Below are 26,560 nucleotides of genomic sequence, written 5' to 3'. Positions count from 1 at the left end.
TTTTTTCCTTTTTTAATTTTGTCTCCGAATTTTGCGGAATTTATTAACCAACAAATAAAATGCTGTCTTATTTTATTTACTCTTATTAATCAAAATATTTTTTAACAAAACAACCTCGGTATTAATATTAAGTAACGATTAACAAATCGAGCATCCGAAACAAAAACGCAAAACGGAGACATCTAGCGGTTCTCTGCAACAGGCGAACGCGGGAGAGTTTTGACGCCAGGGCTCTGTTATTTTAACTTCTTTCGGTCTCAGGAACAGACGCGCTGGGAAGTATATTCCTCCCCAAATATTCTTTTAGCAATGTCGCTCTGTACCAAAATAGCAACTTCTGGTGACATTCCTGCCGAATTGGCGGAAGACAACATATCTATCGCGAGTATGCAAATACGCTGGAACAAGTGACGCTGATGATTAGATATGTTTTTGCTATTAATAATTCACTGGTGCATTGTTTCATTTGTGGTCAGTTCGGTTGATGAGGATGCTTTTAAAGTGGGTGTCCTCATGGTGGACGGGTCTGCCTGGAACAGATTCGACATTCAAAGAATTGGCCCTGCCATTGACATTGCTGCTGAAAAGTGCTTGAGGGATTATAATGTTGTTTTGAATCTTCTTTCTGGTTACTATCCAAAAGAATGTTCTGCAGAATTAGCCATCGGCAAAGCTACGGACTTGGTGATGGCTGAAAATGTGTCAGTTTATATTGGACCAGCATGTAGCGATGACTTACAAGTAGTTGGAAGATATGCCTCCTATAAAAATATTCCGATTTTGACTGGTCTTGGTGATGTTCTAAAGGAACGGAATGAATTTAGGACGTTGATAAGAATGAGTTACGATCTGGAAGACAAAGCGCGTGCTATTCTGGCGTTTTTGGACCATTTTAACTGGAAGCAGTTTGGAATGATTTATCGCCAGAATGATGTATATTACACGACTATGTCAGAATTGTTATATTATATGGCCAGCACAAATGGTTTTATTGTCACCTGTCAACAGTCGTATGTCCGTGCTGCCAACAAAACTGTTTTATCTGATTTAGAAGCAATCATGAAAATTATGAAGGACTGCTCCCGAGGTATTTTTCTGCATTTTATATTCTAAGTAATATTAGCATGGAAAATTTTGCATGCAATACTTAATTTGCATTTTATTTAAAATAATCCTAATAGTTTCCAAATTTTTTTGTCCTTTTTAATATTTGTAATAAATTTAGTTACATATCAGAATAATAATTATTATTTTTTAAAATCTTTTACAATTAAGTTAGCAAGCAATGATGGCTAAAAACAATTTGAGATAGCGAGTTTTGTAGATAAGAAAATCGGAACTAAATATGTTCTAAAAAGTAAAAAAAGATATTCTGAGATATTACTAGAAAAATCAGAGTCATGAAACGTGAGAATAGCCAGTAATAAATATGTATGTAGTGATAATTGACTGTAAGTCTAAATAAAACAATGATAGTTTTATTTTTGAAAGTAAGACTAAATTAATTATGCATTAAATAGAAAAGAATTGATTAGTAAGAAAATTACATCGTTCCGAAAAAATTAATTTTCTATTTCCAGAAAAATTCGACATAAAAAGATTCTTGGGAAGACAACATATATAATCTAAAAATTAATACACTATATTATTTATGATATAATCTAAAAATTATACTTATAATTTTAATATTTTATTTTTAATATTAATATTTTATATTAATAATTTTACTTTCAATTTTAATATAATTATTTTATATTTATAATTTTAACATTGAATAAAATATGTTCGATTCAAAGCATTAGCATAAGAAATTTATTAAACAGTTTTTAAAAATTACGCAATCTTCTCATGGATAGCTAATAAGTTAAAAAAAAAACTTACAAATTCTTTAACACATAATAAAAACTTACTTAAGAAATGTTAAGGAATTCCTTAACTTTTTTTTATAAACCAAAAATTTCTTATTTTAATCTTTGATTGATTTAATTAAAGTCTTTTTTCACTCCTAAAAATAATTTATATCCGTAAAATATTACATTTTTAAAATCGTTTGCATATTGTATTTTAATTAAAACAATCTTCAAAATTTAAAAAGTGTTACTTTGTTTTTCTTAAAATTGTGTTTTTTTATTTTATCAAAATTATTTTTTCATGAAATTTATTGCATAGATACAATTAATTTTTCATTGATCAGTGTCTGTATTTTTTTACCCAAGTTATCGTGATATTCGTTTTTTAATTTCTTTGAACTTTTTAATACCCTTCTTATATCTTTGTACCTATAACTTCTATATAATTCTTCAATCTTTTTTTGAAATTAACAAATACAATTTTCAAATGGAATGATTTCGTACCATTTTCAGAAACATGTAAAGTAATTTTCAAGCAACAAAAATAAGAAAATATCTACTACTGTTTCTGTCAAGAGCCGAAAAATTTTTTTTGCGTAGAAAATAGAAGTTTTTAAGAGAAATTTGCTTTTTTAAAATGATCATAAAAACTTCCTTTAAGAGATCGTTANTTTCATGAAATTTATTGCATAGATACAATTAATTTTTCATTGATCAGTGCCTGTATTTTTTTACCCAAGTTATCGTGATATTCGTTTTTTAATTACTTTTTAACTATTTAATGCCCTTTTTATATCTTTGTATAACTTCTATATAATTCTTCAATCTTTTTTTGAAATTAACAAATACAATTTTCAAATGGAATGATTTCGTACCATTTTCAGAAATATGTAAAGTAATTTTCAAGCAACAAAAATAAGAAAATATCTATTACTGTTTCTGTCAAGAGCCGAAAAAATTTTTTACGTAGGAAACAGAAGTTTTTTAAAAGAAATTTGCTTTTTTAAAATGATCACAAAAACTTCCTTTAAGAAATCGTTAACAGAGAAAAACAAAGATGCCGCCTCAGTTTAAAGCGAAACAATATCGTTAAAAGTGAAAAAAAAAACTTATGACAAAATTTAATTTTTAAGAAGTCGTTAACAGAGAAAAACAAAGATGCCGTCTCAGTTTAAAGCGAAACAATATCGTTAAAACTGAAAAAAAAACTTATTACAAAATTTAATTTTATGATAAAGAATTTGTTGTATAGTGAAATAGATTTTGATTTAAAATATTTTCTTCGTTCTCACTTAATGGAGATTTCAACAGCTGAAAGCTAATTTTACATAAAAGTTTGATTCATGTAAGCGTATTCGATGTAATAATTTGTAAGCTATACTTAATATTTCATACCTATTTTAACATACAATTTAAGTAGTGAACCATGTATTGAACTCTTTTAAACTTTGTTTTGGAGTCATGAGAAGTATAAAATTGTTATTGTGCATGCACCAAAATATGTTCACTATTAGAATTATATCATAAAATTACGGTAAAATAACCGGTAGCAGTTTGCCGTAAAATTTACGGAAAAGAACCTTTATTACCCTCATAGCTTTGAAACCATTTTAGACTAGTATGGTTAAACCGTGAATACAAAATTACATGGTTTTATATTCATTGATAACTAGCACGGTCTCAAAACCATAAAAAAGAAACTTAACTGGAAACTGGAGACAGTTTAGTATCTTTATAGTGCTGCTATCTATGCGTGAATGAGAGTATCGTATTCTAGTGGTCCAAGGTCACAAATTGGAAAGTGCAGGATTCTAAAAATTCTTCATATGTCAAAGGAAACTGAGACTATATTGTGGTGTCAACGTTGGGACTCGAATCCCCGTTCGGTCTGTCATAAGATTGACTGATTAGCCTTCTAGACTATAATATGTACCCATCTTCGAGGAATCAAGTGGTTTCATTAGGTGGTTCTACTTGGTGAGATAAAATCTGGTTGTCTAACCATATGGGGAATACCGTCTAATTTATGTTTATTTGACTGTTTTGTTTGAATATGGAAAAATAACAATGAAATAAATTGTTATTTAACCATTTTTTTCGAGAAATTTCTAACGGTGTAGCGAAAGTTAAAAGAAATATTATTATCTTGGCTACAGTAAGTCAAATTTAAGTCAAATTTCAAAGATGACTCTAAAGCATTATAAGTTTAGTTTCAGTAGTTATACTTAACATCAATTTATAGTACTTTTGTCAATTTAAATAGTTTTCTTTGTATGAACTGAAGAACTCTTTAAAGCAAGTTTTACGTAACTTTTTCTAAAACCATAATAAAAATTATCCGTATTATATTAAATACATTTTATTTTAAATCACAGAATTATTTTCTAGTGCAAAATTTCTACAAAAATGTGAATTAAAAAAATATAACCTTATAAATACCACTCTAAAAATTGTGTTTATAATTTTTTTAAAATTATAGCTTTGTTGAAAGCTCTTGAATTAGCTGGGTAACTTGGCAGTTCTATAAAAAATTAACTTCAATTACCCTAATATAATTGCCAAAATAAGAATATCTTATCTGTAAATCCGATTTAAATATATTATATTGAAGAATGAATGATTTTATAATTTTTAATTCAACATCATATAAGTTTTACTTCTTTAAAAATATTCTTGTTGTGAAATATAAACAGCATTTCCATTCAACATGCTTATGAGCGAAGATCTAAAATTAAAAAGTATAAGCATATAATATTCAGCAGTAGCTTAAATTGAAAAATATTGATTTTATATTTTCGCATCATTTATATAATTTACTATAAAAATACAAATCTTAACAAAACCCCTAACTATGGTTTTTGAAATTTGAAGAATAAGTTTTTAAAATAATGATTTGATATGTATTATAAAAAATGCGTGTACTTATGCGTATAAAAAATGCGTGTAAAAGCTATGTTTAGAAAGTGCACTTTGATTTTTACTACTTGTATAAGAAATATTTTAATGTCATGATTTAATTGTTTTATGATGAATGAAAATGTCCTTATTATTGAGGGAAAATATAAAAATAATTTATAAACATAAGAACTTCTCAAGTTTATTTTAGTTAGTGCTCAACGATTCAAGTAAGGCAGTAGCCTCTTTTTTCTAAAGTAGACAGCTGGAATATTTCAATTATTTATCACTCAAAATTTCTCTTTAAATTTTTGCAGATTAGCAAAACTTTAGGGTAAATCTAGTATAAATGGTCAGAACTTTTTCAAATAGAAATAAAAATACTAATAATAAAGATATATGAGATTTTCATCCATATTTTTAATTCTTATCCATTTACTCAACATATTTAGTGCAAAAAATAAAGAAATATTGTAAGCAAAATATGAAGCAAATTTCTTGAAAATAAACTTACAAGTGAACATTACTCCTTAATGTAGAGAAAAATTGACCAATAACGGCAGAAATCCAATAATTACACTAACTGTGTCATGATAATATTATATCGTCCGAGAATTTTGTTTTTAAAAATTGTATTAAAATGAAACATTATAAGAATTTTTGCCACTATTTTTGATTGATCACACAATTTATCTCTTGAGAAACTATTTTTAATGGATACAATATGTATAATAATACTATTAAGTATATTATATAATTGTATTAAGAACAATTGCATAAAGTACAGTTGTAAGTAATATAGAGAGTACAGTTGTAAGTAATATAGAAGATTCAAATTAAACTTAGTATGTTAATCAGTTTTTTAAAAAACATCTTTTTTAGATTCGAATAAATATTTAATTATATTAAATTCATGTTTAACAGCCTGAATCAAATCGGTCACTAAATTCATGTAATTGTTAAAGTAGTGCTTTTTTCCTGTTGTTCTTTTACAATGCTCTTTTTCTTTAATTTTTCTTCTAGAATTTTTTTTCTCGGAGCTATTTTCGGTGGTTCTATTATAAAATGTCACTCATTGCAAAGAAATTATCAAACTCCAAGTGTCTGTGGTAAAATTGTGCAATTGTTCTACACGATAGAAGCAAATTAAATTAAAATTAATAAAATTTTAAAAAAATCATTAAAACTTTAGTCTAAAAGTTCATAAAAATTCTATCAGTGTTCAAAATAATATTTAGTAACCTTTTTTTGTTAGTTTATAAAAATTATCTACACCAAATTACCAATAATTTGAAAACAAACACCGAGAAAACTTTTACAGCCTTACTTAATTTCGAAATTAGTTAAATTTCTTATCAAGCACTTAATTTAAATTCACGTGATAATTTTAAAAGCAATTTAAAATACCTTTACAGGATCTATAATGGCACTATATATTTTTTATTTACTATTTTTCAGTTATTGTAATTCTTGGAGGAGATAAAGATGTGAGAGAAATGATGCTGATTGCCAAACAATTGAATATGACGTCATGGGGAGAATACGCGTTCATTTACACCGAGTTATTTCAGAATGAAGCCAAGGGAAATCAATCTTGGGCCAAAGGAACAGGTAAACAATACAAATCTATAGTTTCCTTTAATTTTTGTGTCTTCAGACATCGAGAAGAATAAGACAAAATGCAGTGGGAAAATTTTGAAAAAAAGAAACATACTGCATCAAAAGACTGAAAATGAAGCCAAACTATATTACTTTTTCGGTTATTATTAAATAAACAAAGGAAAAGTATCTTTCAATAATTATTATGAAGCAAATTAAAAAGATTTATAATGAAATATGCTTCTTCATTAAATGTACAAATAAAAATAATATGCACCAATGTAGCAATATTGCTAAACAAACGTAATTTAATTTCACAGATTTAAAAAAAAACGGGGAAAATCAATTAAGAAATTAAGATTTCTGCATTATTAGAAGATAAATAAAATAAAATAAATCTATGTATACATAAATGAATGTCTGTCTGCGTCCGTTAAGGACTCCTAAACCTTCCAACCGAAATCGTAAAATTTGACATACAAATATTTCGAATCACGAGTAAGGTCATTGTTGACGTTGGAACATTCTACAACAAACCGTTCCAGTGGGATTAGCAAAAAACGGAATGGAATTTTTTGATTGGTTAAGAGTTTGCCATAGTTATAACTATAGACAATTCAACTTTTCTCATATTTGTTAAAGATAACAGTCATATTTGGTAGCTTATCTATATTTTTTCAACGAAAGAGTTGATTGCAAGTATTTAAATATTGAATTATTTTATGTTCGCAATGTCAGATATATTCAGTGAACAGCATTACGTGGTAGCACGTGTTGTCTACGTTACCAAACTTATACTTTAAAAGTTAATTGATAGCTCGCGTTTCTTATTTGCATTATTTATTTATGCAAGTTAAAATAAAAGAAATGAACTATGTACCAGAAAGCAAAAGTAATGGAGTAAAGGTATTTATTCGGCAAGAAAAACTGTGAGAAATGGTCATACTATTATTAACGACAATGATACTTATTTAATATTGGTATTATACATTTATTGAAATAAAAAAGAATAATCCTTGTACTAAAAAGCAAAATTAAGGGAGAAAAGCTATTTATTCGGTTTGTGGAAACGTAAAAAAATCTCCATATTATTAATGAGACTGATGCTTAATTAATGTTGATAAAATGTATTCATTAAAATAAAATGAAATATTCTTTGTACTAAAGAGCAAAGTTAATGAAAAGAAGGTAAATAGGAAATTTGTTTAGGAGAGTCGTAGAAAATCGTCATTCACAAATGACGCTTAATTAATGTTTACTACTGATGGTAATATGTACTAATGTTATCAAGGTAATTGATAAAAATTCCACAACGGGTTTTCCATAATTTCAGAAAATATTTTTTCCAGTCGTAGCAATTCAAGCTTACCATTCAGAATTGTTTTGACTATTATTAAGCAAAAAAAAAAAAAANAAAAAAAAAAAAAAAAAAAAAAAAAAAAAAAAAAAAAAAAAAAAAAACAACTGCTTACTAAAAGTTATATTTAGCATAGAATCATCTTTAGATAAACGAATTTTGTAATTGTGCGAAAAAGGTTTTCGATTCTCTTGGAAATTTCTCGAGACACGGTGAAGTATTCAAAAAGTTAAATTATTATTAAGGGTCCCAAACTTTGGACCACTTTACTGACCAAAATACTAGGGCCAGATTTCCCAGATTGCGGCTATCCCCCATATTTTGGTGGTCAGCAATCTAAATCCGTCAAAAAAAGTATGTTAATTTAGAGATAGTTGTTTTTGTGACTGATTGCTTAATTTAAAATATTGTCTGCACTAATTAGTTAGCATATTTGAGGTCACCCCCACGAATCATTAAGATTAATTCCACAAACGAGAAGATAAGATCATTAGATCAAAAGTTATTTAGGGTGGATCGGTTTTAATTTTTCACACTGTACTTGTTGTTGTTTTCAGATATATTTCATACAGCTTCGACCCATCTGGCTTTTGTGAGCATTAAACAATACATCAAAGTACCTTATCAATGAGGAAGACATAGTACGTGTGGTACATAGTACGCTGATCACTGATAAAAGATATTACAAAAAAATCGAGTAACTGGTTTCATACGTTTTTGGTTCTAAGCAAATAATGCAATGCATGGTGCCACAGTAACTTTGAATCTACTAAAATACCAATTTAAGCTATATATTTATTTGATTGGAAATAAATCAAAAAAAAAAATTGAAATAATTTTAAATGAAGAAATATTTTTATAAAGGTCACAGTATCTTTTAAAGGAAAAGTATTTATTAATAATTGAAATCTGGGTCCATTTATGGTAAAGAAATTTACAGTAAAAGAAAAAAATATCTAGCTTTTTTTAAAATGTGACTTGCTGAAATCTAATAAATTCTCGAACCAGGCAATAGAGTGTCTCATATTTTGAGAGAAAAAAATGTCGTCAAAACTACCAGAACATTGTAGAATTCATGATTCCTGACAGCATGGCAGAAAAACCCATGTATTTTGTTAAATTTATTTTTCAGTATTGTATCTTTTACTGAATATGTGGTAACAAAGAAAACAGAATTTTAGGAATTTCTGAAAAAACAAAATTTTCAGAAAATCGATGAACGGAAAAATTACAAAATGACTCACTGAGGTATTATATATTTTGGTTTTGTTACCAGAATTATGTCTGTTTAATCAGAATTGTCATTACCTCATAGTGCCTCAGAGTGATATTAGAAAATCCTCAGTTAATTCTGTCAGGAATTTGTCTAGGTCCTGAATCCATATCTTTTAATTTCACAATGTTGTTCCGTTTTGTGATAATCAATAATTTTTTAAAAAAAAAAAAACTAAAATAAAAGAATTTAAAACATATGTTCTTCGAAATTACGATTGTTTTTATAATTTTTGTGAAAAAAACCGTACGAAATTTTGTTTCCTGCTGTTAGAAAAGCATCTAGTTTTAAACAGTTGAAATAAAAATGCTCTATTATTTAGGCTTAAAAAATGTACAAACATTGACTTTAATATTATTTTCTCTTTTAATTTCTGTTTCTTTTAAGGATCAAACGTTATTACAAAAGTACTGTTTATTTTTCAGTTTATTTAGAAAGGTATAGAGGAAATAAAAGTTATTCAAATTTTTCTCTAGAAAACGAAAATTGTTCAGATAAAAATGTATGAAATTCAGCTGGTCAACCCTAAATCGATTTCATTCCAACTTCTGTACCACATTCAGAAACGAATCCTCATAGATTTCTGTGAATAGGGTTTCTGAATTTGTTCAAGTAACTCATAAAAAATTCATTGCTAGTTTATTTTTAGAAAGTGCCCAAAAAATACGGTAAAAAGTAAATAATGCAACGACATTTTTTTGATATAACAATTGAAAACAGGTTAACAACTTAGATAGAAGATTGTTTTCTAAATAAATTATCAGGAGCTATATTTGTACAAGGAAAGGATTATAATAACAAAATCTCCAAAATAGATACCTCTCACGAGTGATTTAAAGTCTTTATATAATACAGAATTCAAGTTCACTGTTATAAATTTCTTGGAAGAAAATTGTTAAATAACAATTTGTTTAATTGTTATTTTAAATTATTCAAACAAAACAATCCATAATGAGATGGTACCATAAATAAGATGGTATTCAAACTGCTAACTGTGAGAAAAATATTTTATTAAGTGCTTTACTTAATACCGTTAAATAACCAGAATTGCATTGCACCCACTAAGCCCAACCTAGTTCCATGCAGATGGGTACATATTGTAGCCGAGAGGGCTAACCTGCCAATCTCATGAGTAAGTGTTCCAGCGTTGACACCACAATGTTTCATCTATTCCCTTTACTTATTTTTACATTTTTTAATCCTTGCTAGTTGTTAATGATTAAAAGCCTGTATAGTTTTGTATTCTTGGTTTTTTAACCATACCAGTTGTAAACGGTTTAAAACCGTAAAAGTGAAAAATCTTTTTTTACCTTAAACTTTACGGTTTATTGGATGGACAGATTGCTGCCGATCGTTTTACCATATTTTTAGACTGTAAGTTCTAATAGTGTTATACCTAACATTTAAAAAGACTCCATTCCTTATCCTGTACTTTGGAATATGCTAATTTATATGATTATTTAAAGCACATTATTGCGTCGTTAATATTTTAATTTAAATAACATCAGAAGTTTTAAAATGTGCTTCAAATTAACAATTATAAATAGATAAATTAATAATTATATGCGCATTTTAATAAATTCGTTTGATATTTAAAAAAAAAAAAGCTTTTAAAAGGAAAAAAAAGCATGTGTTTCAATACTTTTTACTGATATATTTTGTATAGTTTTAAGACATTTAACTGCAGAATTTGTTATCTTGATATGTAACAAAAATTAAAATGATTGCATTTGATCAACATAAACTAAATAAAGAAGTTTGTTAGAAGATCAATTTGAACCAAAGTTCAACTTATATAAATTAGTTTTAATGCATAAAGTAACTACTAACATTTAGAAAGAAGTACTCATTTTTTTCAAATTATAATAAATTATTTTAAATATTTTTTAAGTACTAAATTGATAAAAAAATACCTTATCAAAAATAGTTTACTAAGCATTTTCGTCAAAATGTTAGTCGCCGGTGTTGTGTTTGAGTGACGGTCACTGTAATTACGTCTAGAAAAGTTTACTAAGAAACGAATTTTTAAAGTTTCGAATTATGTATATATTGAAGAAAACGATTAAATTAAAAATTCTATTCATTCCACATCCATTTTGCTCTCCGCAACGAATGCTAATGAATTATCCTTTGTCAAAATTTGCGAAATAGCTTTTTTACAGAAACAAATAAAATAAGTGAATTTGAAGTTTTAGAAATTAATTTTTATTCTAGGTCGTTTTTTTTTAAGGTTCCATAAATCAGATGTTTTTTTTCCGACGGGGGGTGGATTACTTAACAACAAAAGGAAAAAGGGGTGGATTTTATTTCTATTGTTAACCTAGTAACTATAGTAATTTTTCTAGTTTTGCGTATATAAAAATGAAAAAATTCCTTACTGAAGAGGAAACTTTAGAATAAAACCTCAGAATATTGAGTAATACAATTCTTACGTATAAACAAATTCTTATTAAATTATAAATACTTCTTATAATTACACAAAGAAGTTTATTTAAATCGCAATGAGCATACCATTCAAGAATTATGATTGCGGAAAAAAGTGTTTCTGGAAAATACTTATCAATTATGTAGATGTTACTAATAAACAGATCCTTGAGCCTTAGAAAAACCATTGAACTGAAAATTTACATGTCTTATAAAGTTAGAAACAAAGGAAAACTTCACGGTAAGCATTTTCATAACTCAAATATTTATTGACATGACGTTTGCGATTTTGTTATTTTACTTAACATATGCTGTCACTTGATATTTTGATTAATATTAATAGGAATTAATATTATTTAATATTATTTGAAGCACATGCATATTTTCCAAATTGAACATTAAAGTTTTTATCACAATTAAAGATCAAAGAAACTATTGCGTATTTTTGGAGGAAAGTTCTGCAGCATCGATATCACTTTTTGAAAGCGTTATAAGAGTCAAAATACTCATTTACACTATTTGTTGAAACTAAATAACGTTTTTAAGTTATAGTTGTAAGTAAATTCACGCATTTATTTATCTCAACTCTCATGAAACTTCCTTTCATCTTTATATTATAGTTTCTGCGTATTTTTTTATATATTCCCTTAACTTATAATTTCTCGAGGCTGAAATCGTTTCTAAAGACAATTTTCACTGATGTCTGTAACTTTTCACCGACTGAACTGAAAAGAACGAAGATTGTACTGTATGTATTTATAGAAATGCTTAGACGCATTAATGTAAAACGAGTTTTTTTTCTTCATTTGTATGAGTTTTAAAAGTGAACACATCTTTCCATTAATTTTCAGCCATTTTAATGCCATCTTTTAATGTTTTTTGATTACTCAATTCTACTATCAAATATATATATATATATGTATATATATATATATGTANAGAATTACCCCTGAGAGTACAGGATATCAATGCTTATGATATCATATCGATGCATATATATTATGATATCGATATATATCGATTTCAAGCATATATATTTATATGTACATACACACATATATAAACATAGACATATATATACATACACACATATATGTACATACATATATATACACACACATATATACATAGACATATATATACATACACAAATATATATACATACATATATATATACACAAATATATACATACACACATATATACATATATACATACACACATATATGTACATACATATATATACACACACATATATACATAGACATCTAGATATATATATATATATAGTATATATACACCCAAACAATTGTGTGAAAGAACACATTATTCCGAGTTAACATCAAAGTGAATATTCATATATGATTTAAAGGGTGTAATTTAAATTTAAACACTTTTAATAGAATAGGCTTCCAATGAGGTGACCCGGGTTCGAATCCCTGGTCGATTCGGATTCCACACCCAGCTCACACCGACCACAGTGCTGACGTAAAATATCCACAGTGGTAGATGGATTGTGGGTTAGAACCCCTTTGCCGTCAGACTAACTGTGGGAGGTTTCCATGGTTTTCCTCTCAATGTACCAGTTCTTCCGATACTTGATAAATTTCTTCCGAAACTTGATCCAAGAGTTCTCTTGTCTTCTGGATTGGGTTCAAAATTACAAGGCTACGGTGTTGAACAATGGTAGCCGTATGCTCCGAATTGAATCGGCTGGACAACGAAGGTTACAATATATAAAATAAAATAAAAAATAGGTGTGTATGTTTTTAATTGCTTAATAAATATAATAATATTTTATTTTTTAAATCTTCGTGTGCTGTATTAAGTGATTTTACCTTGTACAATTTCTATCAGTTCCCGTTTTGGTAAGCTTTGTTCGAGTTCGACTTTATGCTATCTCTGTGGTACTTATATATTTGACATACGAACTAATTTTATTTTAAAAAATTATTGTATTCTAAAATAATAATTTTTTTTTGTATATAGTATCGTAATAATAAATTTGCTTACTCTTATGCAAACCTTATTTTATAAAAATTATAAATTTTTGGGCTATTGAATGTAAACACTGAAGGCAGTGACTTTACACCATGTAGTGTAAAGTCACCGCCAGTAGTAGTGTATTCGAACATTCTTGGTGTAATAGAACCCCACTTTGGTGTAAAATAATTGCGATCAATTTTTGTGAAGGTAAACAAAAATTGTATCAAAAATAAAATTTTAGTTTTACTGTTTTCTTCCAATACCAAATAACTTAAATTATTTAATTGATATTCTTAAAATTTTCAATACCATAGTAATTATTTAAACTTTATTTATTCAATATTTTTTTTGCAATAATTCAAGTCTCTAACAGTTAATGTGATAATTTTGGATTGAGTTTTGTTTTACAATACTGCAAGAGCAAAGCAATTTTATATCATTCAAATCTATTCCTTTCATTTCACGGGGAATAAGAATACAAGCTTTATTTCATTTTGGATTTAATATAAAGTTTCACACCATTATCAATGGAAATATCCTGTTATCCATTCAAATATTTAATTAATTAATTAATCTAATGAATTTATTTAATAAATAGGTAATTAATAGCAAATTATTTATTAAATGAAAATTGCTTCAGTTTCAAAATATTAAGTTTCCTTAAAATATTGCACTGTTCCCTAAAAACAAAAATTAACAATAATTAAAAAAATATATTTTTAATATTTACGCATTCAAAAGATGTTACAATTTCAAAACTTTCATTAAAGTTCATTAAAAATTTGTATTTTGATGCAAAAATTGCATAGATAAATTAATTTTATTTCATTATTAACTAAGAATTATAGTTATAAAATAATATTTACAATTTATTTTCTTACAATTTTTACGATTAATTTAAAATTTTAATTTTTGCAATAAAATAAAATTTATTTAAATTGTAAAATTTTCAATAATTTCTCTTTCCGCTTTCAAGTTATGTACATTGGTTAGTAAATTTTCTAAAAAATAATAAAAAATATGGTTGGTAAATGCAAAGGAGCATGTATTTTAGAATTAAAATAACATTTCTACCTTATTTTTTATATTCCATCATTAAAAACAGTTTTTTCCCTTACAGCAACAATATAAAGATAATATCTTTTTAAAGTCAGTTTGCCTATGAAATAAAATTTTTAATGATATACACTGGTAGTTTTATTAATATAGAAGTGAAAGACAAGTAAAAATTTAACTAAAAATTCAATAAAAAAAATCTAACTTAAAATTCAATAAAAAAAAATCCGTTTTAAAGAAGCAAACAATTTTCGTGAACTATTATTAGTAAATTTTGTTCAGTTTTCTGTTATTGAGAGATTCTCTCTGTGAGGGTGGATGGACGAAAATAAACTCTAACTTAGTCTTGACAAGGAAAACAAGCATTTTTGTTTTATGTGTTGCAAAAAGAGGAAGTTAAGGCAACACGAGATAAATGTTTGTGTTTGAAATCACTTACTCCGTGTATATACCCAAGTACACTTCCTTTTGCTTACTATAATGAATACTATATAAAAAGCAAATGAGAAATAATTTCTCTTATCAGAGTAACTTTGACGTATTTTGGTTTTTGATGAAGTTAATTTTAAGTTATCATTATTGCTTCGTTATATAATGAGTAAATTGCTCTAAGAATCTTATCTTGCAGGAAATTAAGTTTTCTACTGAGCTTTGGAATTGTTATTGGTCGTAACGGTTATTTTTAAAGAACGCATTTTTACTGTAAGTTCCTTGAAGGTAACAGTTACAGCTTAAAAAAGGGTTCAAATAACAGATTCTTTTTTACCGGAACATTAATTGCCGTCTGTTGGACAGAAATTATCATTTTAAACAATTGTTTTTCAATGTTAGATTTTTTTTGTAACATATATTTTATAACACTACCTTACAGTAATGAAAGAGGCACTTTTAGTTTTTAATTTTTTTAAAAATTTCTTATAATTTAAGAGGTAATTCATTCATGCGATTTTTCATACTTGGTCATAAAGTTCAAAACTTTCAGAAATTTCAGAGACCGACAATAATTTAGAAAAGAAAGCAAGTATTTCTAAACCCCCCTATGTCAGAAAATTGAGCAATAAGCTTGTAACTTATACAATTTATTTCGGTTATTTGAAATAACTCATATAATTTCATAAACCTAGTTTAAATATTTATGGAGTTTTATAAATTTTTATATCTTCCATTTTTCTTTTTTGCTATAACTTTATTTTCAACAATAACTTCGTTATTGTTGAAAATTTGTGCAAAATATTATTATTTAAAGTAGCTTTTTAATACTGCGCATGCACGGAAAAATGAAGAATTGATTTTTATAATTGTAGTGAATCGTAATTGACAACTAATGAAAAAAGTCTGATTTGAATATTTTAAAAATTTAAAGGGTTTAAAGCAATTTTCTAAGTGGTTTTTGTACTTTTTTAGAGGAAAGCTCAAATTGATAGGGGTTTAGTGCTTTATTGCTAAGTAGGATAATCCTCAAAGTGTTTCTTGAGATATTTAATAAAAATGTTAAAAACTGAAAGTGCGTCTCTTCAATTATTGCATTGCAGTATATATATATATAAATCTTTTTTTTGGGGGGGGGGAGGGAATACTAAACTTTCTAATTACGTTTTATGTAAGTAATTTATAACATTTGTCAGGAACAAAAACGTTTCAAGAAGCTTTAGAAACAGAAATTTTTAAATGTGTCTTTTACCTATTTATATTTTGTCAATATTTATGGTAATGTATGAAACGTATTTGAAATTCAGTTGATGTCTTGGAATTTTTTCTTTAATTTCAAAATTACTCTAGTCATAGTTGCGAGGAATATAGTAACATAGTGACAAGGAATTTTCTACAGAACTTAGAATGATATATTTATTCCATTATTGTGTAAAGCCAATAAAATTATTTTTTGTTCATATATTTATACCCAATAAATTCTATTATCAAAAGTTTGATTAATGCTAAGTGAAGATAGTTCTTAAATAAATAAATAAAAATTAATATTTGATACTTTTTTTTTATTTATTTTGCAGAAGATCTTGATGTAAAGCTAGAAATAAAAGAAGCGTATGAAGCTCTGTTCATAGTGAGTCTTAACCAACCTTTTTCTGAAGAGTACAAGAAATTTTCAGAAAATGTGAAAAAAATAGCTAAAACGAAGTATAATTTTACATACGTTGAAAACATGGTAAGAAAATAAAAAAAAATTCTTCAAAGTTTAAAGTTATATTCTATGATTGTGTTTATAGTTTGCATAATTCATTTTAAATTTTAGTCTGCATTAAATACTGATTTTTTAAAAACGTTAAGATTTGTGAAAATCATTTTTAAGATTTTGTGGCCATCAAAAAAGATCACATTAACTTTTCTTTCATGATATTTATTTTAATATTAGCTGTAATTTTAGGTTAACTACTTCACTGCAAGTTTTCACGATGCAGTTTTGATGTTATGCGATGTCATAAAGGAAACAAAAACTATGGGTGAAACTCCTTTCGACGGAACGATCATTATTTCAAAATTTAAGAATAGGACATTCAACGGTAAGAATATTTTGTTGTTTCTTTTTACACAATTTTAAAATGCTTTAAATATCTACAAGAGAGCGTGGCTTTTTTATTTGAATAGTCAAACTTTTTATTAACAACATAATTGCAATTTTGTCTGAAAATCGACGGATGCAGAAATGCCTTCAAAAGCAAAATTCGAAAGAGAGACTGCCGTTTCAGAACTATAGGGAAATATCATAATAATTTCCAAAACACAGAATAATAAAAATGGAAACCAGGTCAAATTACCATATTCAGTACCTTGCAAAAAAAATTACTATTGCGTTTTAGTTTCGTACAAATTATTTTACATTTTTTTTCTTTAATTTGTGCCTTGCACACTGGGAAAAAAGTATGGTCAAAACTACCGGAACATGGTAAAATTTACGGTGTTTCTGGTTGTATTGTTATGTAATTTTTACTAAAATGCTTTGGTAATGATTTTTTTAAAATTAACAATAGAATATGATATTATAATAAGAGATGAAATTCAGCAAATGTGGTAAAATTGATAATTTAACCACATTTAGAATAAGGTAAAAAATCATTTATTTGGTGAAATTTACTCTTCAGTTTTGTAACTTTTATTTCTAATATTTGTGTGGTAACAAGTATTATAAATTTAAAAACCAGAATTTCCGGTAAGCAGTTATTATATGAATGGAAAAATTACCAAATAAAAGGTGCAAACACCATATATTTTCGTTTTACTAATTAGAATAATCTTTCTTTTTTGTTTCTAGAAATGTCATTAAAATACAGAACGATAATTTTACCTGAGTTATATTTTCTCCTTACGCATAGTCTATGAAATCCGTGCGCTTTGCGATTTTGTAATTTTATTTTCGCAGTTTTGTGATTTTATGTTCTTTTAAAAAGGTTTAAGATTTGCTATTCTCCTATTAAAAGTTTTATTCTTCTCAATAAACTAGAATGAGGTTTTATGTTCAAGTTTTAGTATAAAATGAAAAATCTTAAAATCTCTTAAATACTATCTTTTTTAAAATACTGATTTAAAGAAAAAAGAATTGCGTTGTAATTTATAATTGAAATATATTTTCTCGCATTATTATCGATCGTATGAACTTTTATGAATCTCATGTAAAAGTTGGTTGTAAAAACTATATAACTCTCATTTAAATGCATTTAAAATTTTTATTGGATATTTTTTTAGCCTTTTAAAAACCAACTTTCATCTTTTTCTTATGGCTATTTCCTTAAAACCGTATTTTTTTTGTACAACAAATTAATGTTTTTGAACGAAAAATATGTTATTTTTATTATTGATGGGGTAGAAAAACAGTAACCAATCGTTTAAATTTCATTCATCTTTCGTCGCTGCACTCTACACAGTAAAAAAATTCCTGATCAAATTACGGTATACAGTTCATGCACTTTGAGCTATTTTACCGTAAAATATTATAAAATTTTTTCAGTAATATTTCTTTAATTAGAGTGATTCATTGTATTATTGTAAAAATTCGGATATTATAAACATTTTGTTTCGTAACACGCTCTACTAATAATGGATGTTACAGTAAAGTATAACGGCACCCTGAAAACCGGTACTTTTTAATGTAATTTGATTCGGAATAAAATATAGTGTATGTTGATTATTTAAACAGCACGGAATTTCTAAATAGAAACAAAGTTCTTTTTAAGTAATATTTGTTTGTGATTTATTTTTTAGCAGTTAAAATGTTAAACTATTAGTGAACTGCTTAGACTAATAAAAAACGCCTACATTTTGAGATTAAATGATTCCTTTCAAGTTGTGCAAGTAGTTTCTTTATATTTCTTGGTAAAATAGCATAAAGAAACAGGAATTTCATCTCACAATGGTTAATAGCTGTGGTCGTTCAGGGGATAGAGTGTTTACCTTCCAATGAGGTGATTCGGATTCGAATCCCTGCGATGGCTGCTTCATGCGAGTTCCGCACCCGTCTCGCACCGACCACAGTACTAACGTAAAACGTCCTTATTGGTAGACGGATCATGAGTTAGAGTCCCCTTGCAGTTGAGCTAACTGTGGGAGGTTTTCGTGGCTTTCCTTTCCCTGCAAGGCTAATTCGGGTTAGTTCCATCAAAAAGTTCTCGATGAAGGCAAATTTCTTCAGATACTTGATCTATAAGTTCTCTTGTCTTCTGGATTGAGTGCAAAATTACATTTTTACGGAGTTGAGCATTAGTAGTCATTAACCCAAAATGGGGTATTGTTCAACGATGGTTATAAAATAAAATATAGGTATGGGTCAAAAACTCAAAAGAATTCATGTAATTTTTATGGATTTTGAAAAAATCTGAAAATTCTGTATCCATGGTTTCTGTTTTTTTATATATATAATGCGTGAAATTTTCTCGAAAAACTTTTAAAAGTTCTTTATCAAAGAATATTTTTAAAATAGTTTATAAAATTTTTAATTGTTAAATTAAAATGGAGGTTAAATTAATTTTTACCCGATGTGAATACATTTTTCTTATAAGTCTAGGTATGTCTGGAGTTGTGACCATTAATTCAGAAGGTGACCGGATTGCAGATTATGCTCTTTTGGATCAGATAGATACAACAACTGGAAGTTTTGAGGTGAATCACTTTACTTTTTTTTTCATTGTTTTGAAATAAAAGATTTGTAGGAAAATACACAAAATATACTAAACTATATATTAAGTTATTTTTAAAAATTCTTTCATTATAAAATTTAATTTTTTACTCGATATAATTTTAGTTCTGAAAAAAGTTGCATTTTACTTACAGACAACGAAATATAAAATTAGTGATGCGAAAATGCGCAACAGAATCCTAAAACTTCATGTCTTCCTTTGCTTAATGCCCTTCCACTTTCCTCAAAGTTTCTTGGGTTACTCTTTTTAAATATTATTAGATATATCTTTTAAAAAAAATTATATACAATTCTTATTCAAATGATAATAATTGCGAAATATTTGTTAATTTATATAATTATTAGAAATCACGATTTTTTGCCTGTTTTTAAATGTATTTTAAGGAATTTTTAAAGTGTATTTAATTAAGAGTAGATAATATCACATTTAAGGTTTCCTAAGAAGTTAAATAAGGCAGAGGCATTTGCTTATGGCTTATTTAGAGTTCGAAAATTAGCTTTGTAAAAATTTACTCACTCGATTGTACCAATCCCATTTGAATTTTCGTGTCTGAATTATATAAATGTATTTTTTATTTTAAGTAAGTATTATATTAATAAATTTAAAAAATATAAAATGTATTAATAAGTATTAAAAAAGTTCATACTACATACACCAGGAAAATGCTTTTAATATAAAAGATTTTGAATAGTTTTATGAAAATAACTATTCTACTTCCATTTAATATATGGTATGAGTTTTTTCTTTCTTTTAAGTATTTATTTAACGGAAACTTAAGAAATGGTTAAATTTAATTAATCTCAAAAATTTACAGCATTAATCCAACTCTTCATCAATGCATTAGAAAGAAAAGAGTTTCGTTATATTTCGCAATATATATATCTAACAATATGGATAAAATAATCGTTGTTTATTATTTTTTACTAAATGATTAGGGGAGGGTAGCCTAAAGCGGGTAGGTCGCCTAAAGCGGGTAGGCATTCGTATCCCGCCGCTTGGCACGCAGACGCCGATATCTAAGTATGCCGTGATTACCCGAATACTCAAGAGTTTCAATCAGTCCCAGCGGAGCTGAAGTAAAGCGACATGGCGTAACCAAGCACAAAATAAAAAAATTTATAAGTTTATTAAAAAAACTTAAGGTATGTAACTTGTGGCTAGTCGAAAGCCGGCTTTTTTTATTGTCAATATTATTATATTATTTCAACACTATTCCCCTATAAACTACGATGTTCAATTTTTTCAATTTTTTCAATTTTTTTTTATTTAAGGTTGTAATTTTTAAAGTAAAAAATATGCTTCTGGGCAAAGCGGGTAGGGAAAGGGGGTAGATACCGTCTTTGCTCTACCCGCGAAGCGGGTATATGAATGTCACAAATATATATGAATTTCACAAATATACTGAGGCCCTTGAATATGCTAGAAAAACTAATGTAATTTTTGTATCGCTGCCTCCTCATACAACTAATCGCATGCAACCTCTGGACCGTTGCGTTTATGGACCGTTCAAAACTTACTTTGAGCAAGAAGTTTCCACTTTTCAAAGAAGCCATGTAGGTAGAATAATTACTCAGTACGACGTAGCTTTACTTGTTGGAAAAGCATATTCAAAAGCAGCTAGTGCACAAAATGCTGTTCAAGGATTTAAATCCTCAGGAATATGGCCCACGAACCAACACATATTTAGTGATGGTGACTTTTTGTCAGTTAGTCTGACAGACAGGGCTGAAGTTATTGAAAACACCAACGATAGTCCATCGCAGATCCAATTTACTGATGCTGGTCGTCTTTCTAATAATTCTGATTGCTCTACTTCCACATCTGTATTTGAAAACGTGGATCACAATTACTCTCAAGCTTCAAGGATTTCGCTACGACGCACAAACGGAGAAACTTCGTATGATCCATCTGTTGAAGATGATCCTTCATGTTTTACGACTACTAGTGACTATTCATTTCAACCAGTAGAAGAGCCATTGACACCTTATGTGAAGCCTTTGGAAATTAGACCGCTGCCAAAACCTACTCCGAACAAAACTAGTTGTAAACGTAAAACTCAAAGAGCTGAAGTCTTAACAAGTTCACCATTTACAAATATGCAAATGGAAAATGAAGAAAAGAAGAAAAGTCCTAGTAACAATGCTGCTGTTCAAAAAAATTAAAAAAATCTTCCTTCGACAAGTAAACCAGGTAAAACTAAAAAACAAAGAGGTTCATAGAAAAAAATTGTAAAAGAGTATTTTTGTCTTGTTTGTGGGGGGCCTTATGAGGATCCACCGTTAGAAGATTGGATTGAATGTGGAGATTGTAAAGACTGGGCTCATGAAGCTTGCACAGCTTATTCAGGAAGAGGGTCTTATTTTTGCGAACTATATCAAGAATAACAAATCATAATTTGAGACTGATAAAATAAGTCTAAAATGGTTATTTAAATGATATTTTTAACATCTATTATACGTGTGATTAAGGTCTCATTATTAATGTTTAAGAAAATTAATATGTGCTTGTANGGAAAAGCATATTCAAAAGCAGCTAGTGCACAAAATGCTGTTCAAGGATTTAAATCCTCAGGAATATGGCCCACGAACCGACACATATTTAGTGATGGTGACTTTTTGCCAGCTAGTCTGACAGACAGGGCTGAAGTTATTGAAAACACCAACGATAGTCCATCGCAGATCCAATCTACTGATGCTGATCGTCTTTCTAATAATTCTGGTTGCTTTACTTCCACATCTGTATTTGAAAACGTGGATCACAATTACTCTCAAGCTTCAAGGATTTCGCTACAACGCACAAACGGAGAAACTTCGCATGATCCAGCTGTTGAAGATGATCCTTCATGTTTTACGACAACTAGTGACTATTCATTTCAACCAGCAGAAGAGCCATTGACACCTCATGTGAGGCCTTTGGAAATTAGACCGCTGCCAAAACCTACTCCGATCAAAACTAGTCGTAAACGTAAAATTCAAAGAGCTGAAGTCTTAACAAGTTCACCATTTACAAATATGCGAATAGAAAAGGAAGAAAAGAAGAAACGTCCTACTAACAATGCTGCTGCTCAAAAAAATTAAAAAAATCTTCCTTCGACAAGTAAACCAGGTAAAACAAAAAAACAAAGAGCTTCATAGAAAAAAATTGTAAAAGAGTATTTTTGTCTTGTTTGTGGGGGGCCTTATGAGGATCCACCGTTAGAAGATTGGATTGAATGTGGAGATTGTAAAGACTGGGCTCATGAAGCTTGCACAACTTATTCAGGAAGAGGGTCTTATTTTTGCGAACTATGTCAAGAATAACAAATCATAATTTGAGACTGATAAAATAAGTCTAAAATGGTTATTTAAATGATATTTTTAACATCTATTATACGTGTGATTAAGGTCTCATTATTAATGTTTAAGAAAATTAATATGTGCTTGTATTTGTAAAATCTATGGTGCTTACCCGCTTTAGGCACCTTGTAGGGCAAAGCGGGTTTTTTCAGTGTTTTTTATTTTTGATAATAAATAATTATAAAATTTAAAATAACGCAATAATCATTTTTTATTTTAAAATTCAAGATCTCTTTTAAGAATAAAATCAAAAACGCTGCGATAAAAGCCCAAAAACTACAACTTTTGAGAGTTTATTGTTAACCTACCCGCTTTAGGCCCCCCTCCCCTAGTTATGTTATTTGGAGCAGCAAATTAAAATGATGTTCAAAGGAAAGAGAAGATTTATGTTAATGATTTCACTTTCATCTTCTAACTAAAAAATGCGGTTGGAAAAAAAAGTGTATAACAAAGCAACGATAAACAAAAAATAAAGTATTTCGGAAAAAAATGAAAATGAAAAATGAATATATTAAGATTAACATGAAAAAATAAAAACATTTGCAACAATAAAAGTACAAAAACAAACTATTTTATATTCTTTACTGGTTCAAAAATATTGTAAAATATAAAATAGCTAAAAAATGTTTTGAATAAAATGTTTATTCTTCCATTATTATATTCTTCTTATCTATTTAGTGCGCAATCCATAAGTATAGAATATAAAACTTGATAGCTGCATATGTTTGGGAAAAGTGTTTGAAGACTCTAAATATAGTCTTAAGAATTATTGCTTTAGTTACTGCCTAGATTGCTGATTGAATTGCTGCATAGATCATTATTGAACGTCGTATACACAATATTAATACGTTCTTCATATGAAATCTATTTCCATTGATTTTTTTGCTAAAGGTGTTTCTTTATTATTTTTCTATGGATATGAAGCTCATTCTACTCATAATAAAGGCCGTATGATATAAATTAAAAGTTTATATTTAAAGCATTAAATAATTTTAAGTACTTGTGCAATCGAAATTTACAATTGTGTCCATTAGAAGAGCTCTCTGTCATTTCTACTGCTTGTTATTAAATAAATTGTATAATTTTCCGAGTAAGTTTAAGTTATTATTCTGTATTAAATAAATTAAATTATAATAAATCATAGGCATATATGTTCGTAAAATCTGTGGAATGATAGACCTTTGGTCGGTCACTGAGCTGTACTAAGAGTAGAGGTATGCGGAAAATTTCCTTCTCCTTCGAATCTATGTCTAAAGTGTGAAAGAGGCCTGACAAATATAGTACTGCCATCTAACCAGGGGATTCTTAGTTAAATCGCACTTTCACCCTAGCAGTGCTCTCTTCTGAAACGAAAGGAACTCTTGACTGTCCTAATTTGCAAGGATAATGGCTGGCGTGCTTGGCTTGTCCAAGTGCCAGTCAGAACAGACACGCAATTATTCAATTTAAAATAAAGTTTTTAAATTTCATTACAGGAGTTAAATTTTCCTGTACTTATATAATTATTTAACATCATGATAAATAAATTTCTACATTTTTAGACACAATTTTTAATGCAAACAATGTTCCTATTAAATAATAATTTAAGCTACAGATTTTAAGCATGTTAAATTATCTGCGTGCATTGCATAATTACTTTATTGTGCTATACTTGTTATGAAAAGAGTTAAATACCAATTAAATGTATTTATTTATTTTTGTCAAAAATTTTGTATAAAATAATGACATAAAGTCCGATTTCTGAAATAATTTCTTTTTTAATTAAATCACTTTGCACAAATTGATAAAAAAACGAAACTGTATTTAAAATCCTTTGTTGGCGAAACATAATGGTAATTGTGTGAGGAGTTATATTAGAAAGCATGAATATTCTTTAAAGTGAATCATTGTACGTGGTTTGCGTTTCTTCAGTTTTGAAAGTTCATTCTCCTTTTAGTTGAAAGAATTCATTTATTTTTATTTATCCCACGGGAGTAATTTTCTTTTCATGTTACAAATTTCAATCTCGTTTCTCTTATTTGCATATTTCTTCGTGTGTTAAATCAAAATGACAAAATATATATTTTACGGTTGCATTATCATACAGTAACGTCTTTTATTCATTCTCATTTATTTATATTCAGAAATATATCGTTTCACTACTCCAGATTAGTTAAAACGAATTAAGTCAACACAGTAAATACGAGAAAATCACTTGTTTAAAAGCTCAGCGCTGAGAAGGAAACTTTAATAAGTGTATAACACACACACACAAGAAAAAGAACATAATATTTAGAACATTAATATTTAGAAAAGATACTATTTTAAGAAATCTCTTTACACTTATTTTTAAGTAATAGATTTGTAAAATATAATTAGTAAATTAAAGTTGAGTGAAAACATGAAATGCTCAAAAATCCAGCGCTAAAGAGGAAACTGTGTAAAGTAGGATGTATTTAAATAGAGGCTGTTGCCTTAAAACATTTATGATTATAATATAAACCACAATATTTATTTTTTAATGTTCTTTGAATAGTAATAAAAAATAAAGTATTCTAGGGTTATATTCTCGTGACAACCGTCGTTGAAGAGCTGACCGAATTTTTTTGGTTTACGACTACTAATTTTTAACTCCGTAGCCCTGCAATTTTGAGCGAAATCCAGAAGACAAGGGAACTCATAGATCAAGTATTGGGAGAAATTTTGCCTTCGTGGAGGACTTTTTGATGGAACTAACCCACATTTGCGTTACATTTAGAGAAAAACCACGAATACCTCTCACGATTAGCCTCACAGCAAGGAGATTCTAACCCATGATCCGTCTACGATTGAGGATATTTATGTCAGTACCGTGGTCGGAGCGAGCCGAGCGCGAAATTCGTATCGACTAGCCATCGATTTGAACCTGGTTCAACTCATTGGAAGACGAAAGCTCTATCTCCTGAATCACCACGGCTCATCAAGATTATATTTGAAAGATATCTTCTCGCAAGATCTCAGCTCGCAAATTTTCAAAAGTTATTAAAGTATTTATTTAATTCATTTTCCGATCCTTATTATATAGTTATTATACTAATCTGTTCGTTGAATAACAGCACACAATACTAATTTTGTTAGCGATAAGTAATCTCTCTTGATCAATATGTTATGAGTGAACTTAGTCTTTGTCGGGGATTGACATTGTAAAAAATTCCAGATGAAATTAGGGTACAAAGTACCGGCAATGTAGGTGCATCACCCAAAAAGTTCATTTTATATTAAAATCCATTCCTTCAGTAAAATATTTTTACAGTAATATATATTTGAATGATTAAATGATTTTACTATAATTATTACTGCAAAATTACGCTATATCAGATTTTTTTCCGCAACATGTTCCTGTAAAAATGGATATTACGGTAAAAAGTACCGGCCTCCTGAGTGCCGATACTTTTTACCGTAACTTGATCCGAAAATTTTTTCAGTGTACAGAATCATAAAAAAATTCGGCATTTTTTCGCCTTCTAAAGAATTTAAAATAATCTTTGCACAAAAGTATGTTTTTTTATAGCTAGAAAACTTCAATTGAAAGAAGAAATGAATTATCCTCTAGTTAAAGAAAGCCACAAAAATGGTAGAATTAAAAACATTGAATTATTTTCAGTTCTTTTCTTTATTGCACAG

At 27.9% G+C, this 26,560-nt stretch overlaps 1 protein-coding gene across 1 annotated transcript in view; it reads left to right on the top strand.

Annotated features, from left to right (window-relative positions):
- Window positions 1-238: 238 nt before the first annotated feature.
- Window positions 239-26,560, top strand: part of LOC107451998 (atrial natriuretic peptide receptor 2-like) — a 75,533-nt gene continuing 49,211 nt past the window's right edge. Inside the window, exons 1-5 of the mRNA XM_043042162.2 lie at window positions 239-1,087; window positions 6,204-6,356; window positions 16,446-16,600; window positions 16,820-16,955; window positions 19,451-19,545. Of these exons, the coding sequence (XP_042898096.1) occupies window positions 427-1,087; window positions 6,204-6,356; window positions 16,446-16,600; window positions 16,820-16,955; window positions 19,451-19,545 (1,200 nt within the window). The 5' untranslated portion in view covers window positions 239-426. The remainder of the gene's footprint in view (window positions 1,088-6,203; window positions 6,357-16,445; window positions 16,601-16,819; window positions 16,956-19,450; window positions 19,546-26,560) is intronic.

Source organism: Parasteatoda tepidariorum, chromosome 4, assembly GCF_043381705.1.
Source record: "Parasteatoda tepidariorum isolate YZ-2023 chromosome 4, CAS_Ptep_4.0, whole genome shotgun sequence".
Classification (NCBI taxonomy): Eukaryota; Metazoa; Arthropoda; class Arachnida; order Araneae; family Theridiidae; genus Parasteatoda; species Parasteatoda tepidariorum.
The sequence above is the reverse complement of the archived record's forward strand: the minus strand, read 5'-3'. Positions and strand labels throughout refer to the sequence as shown.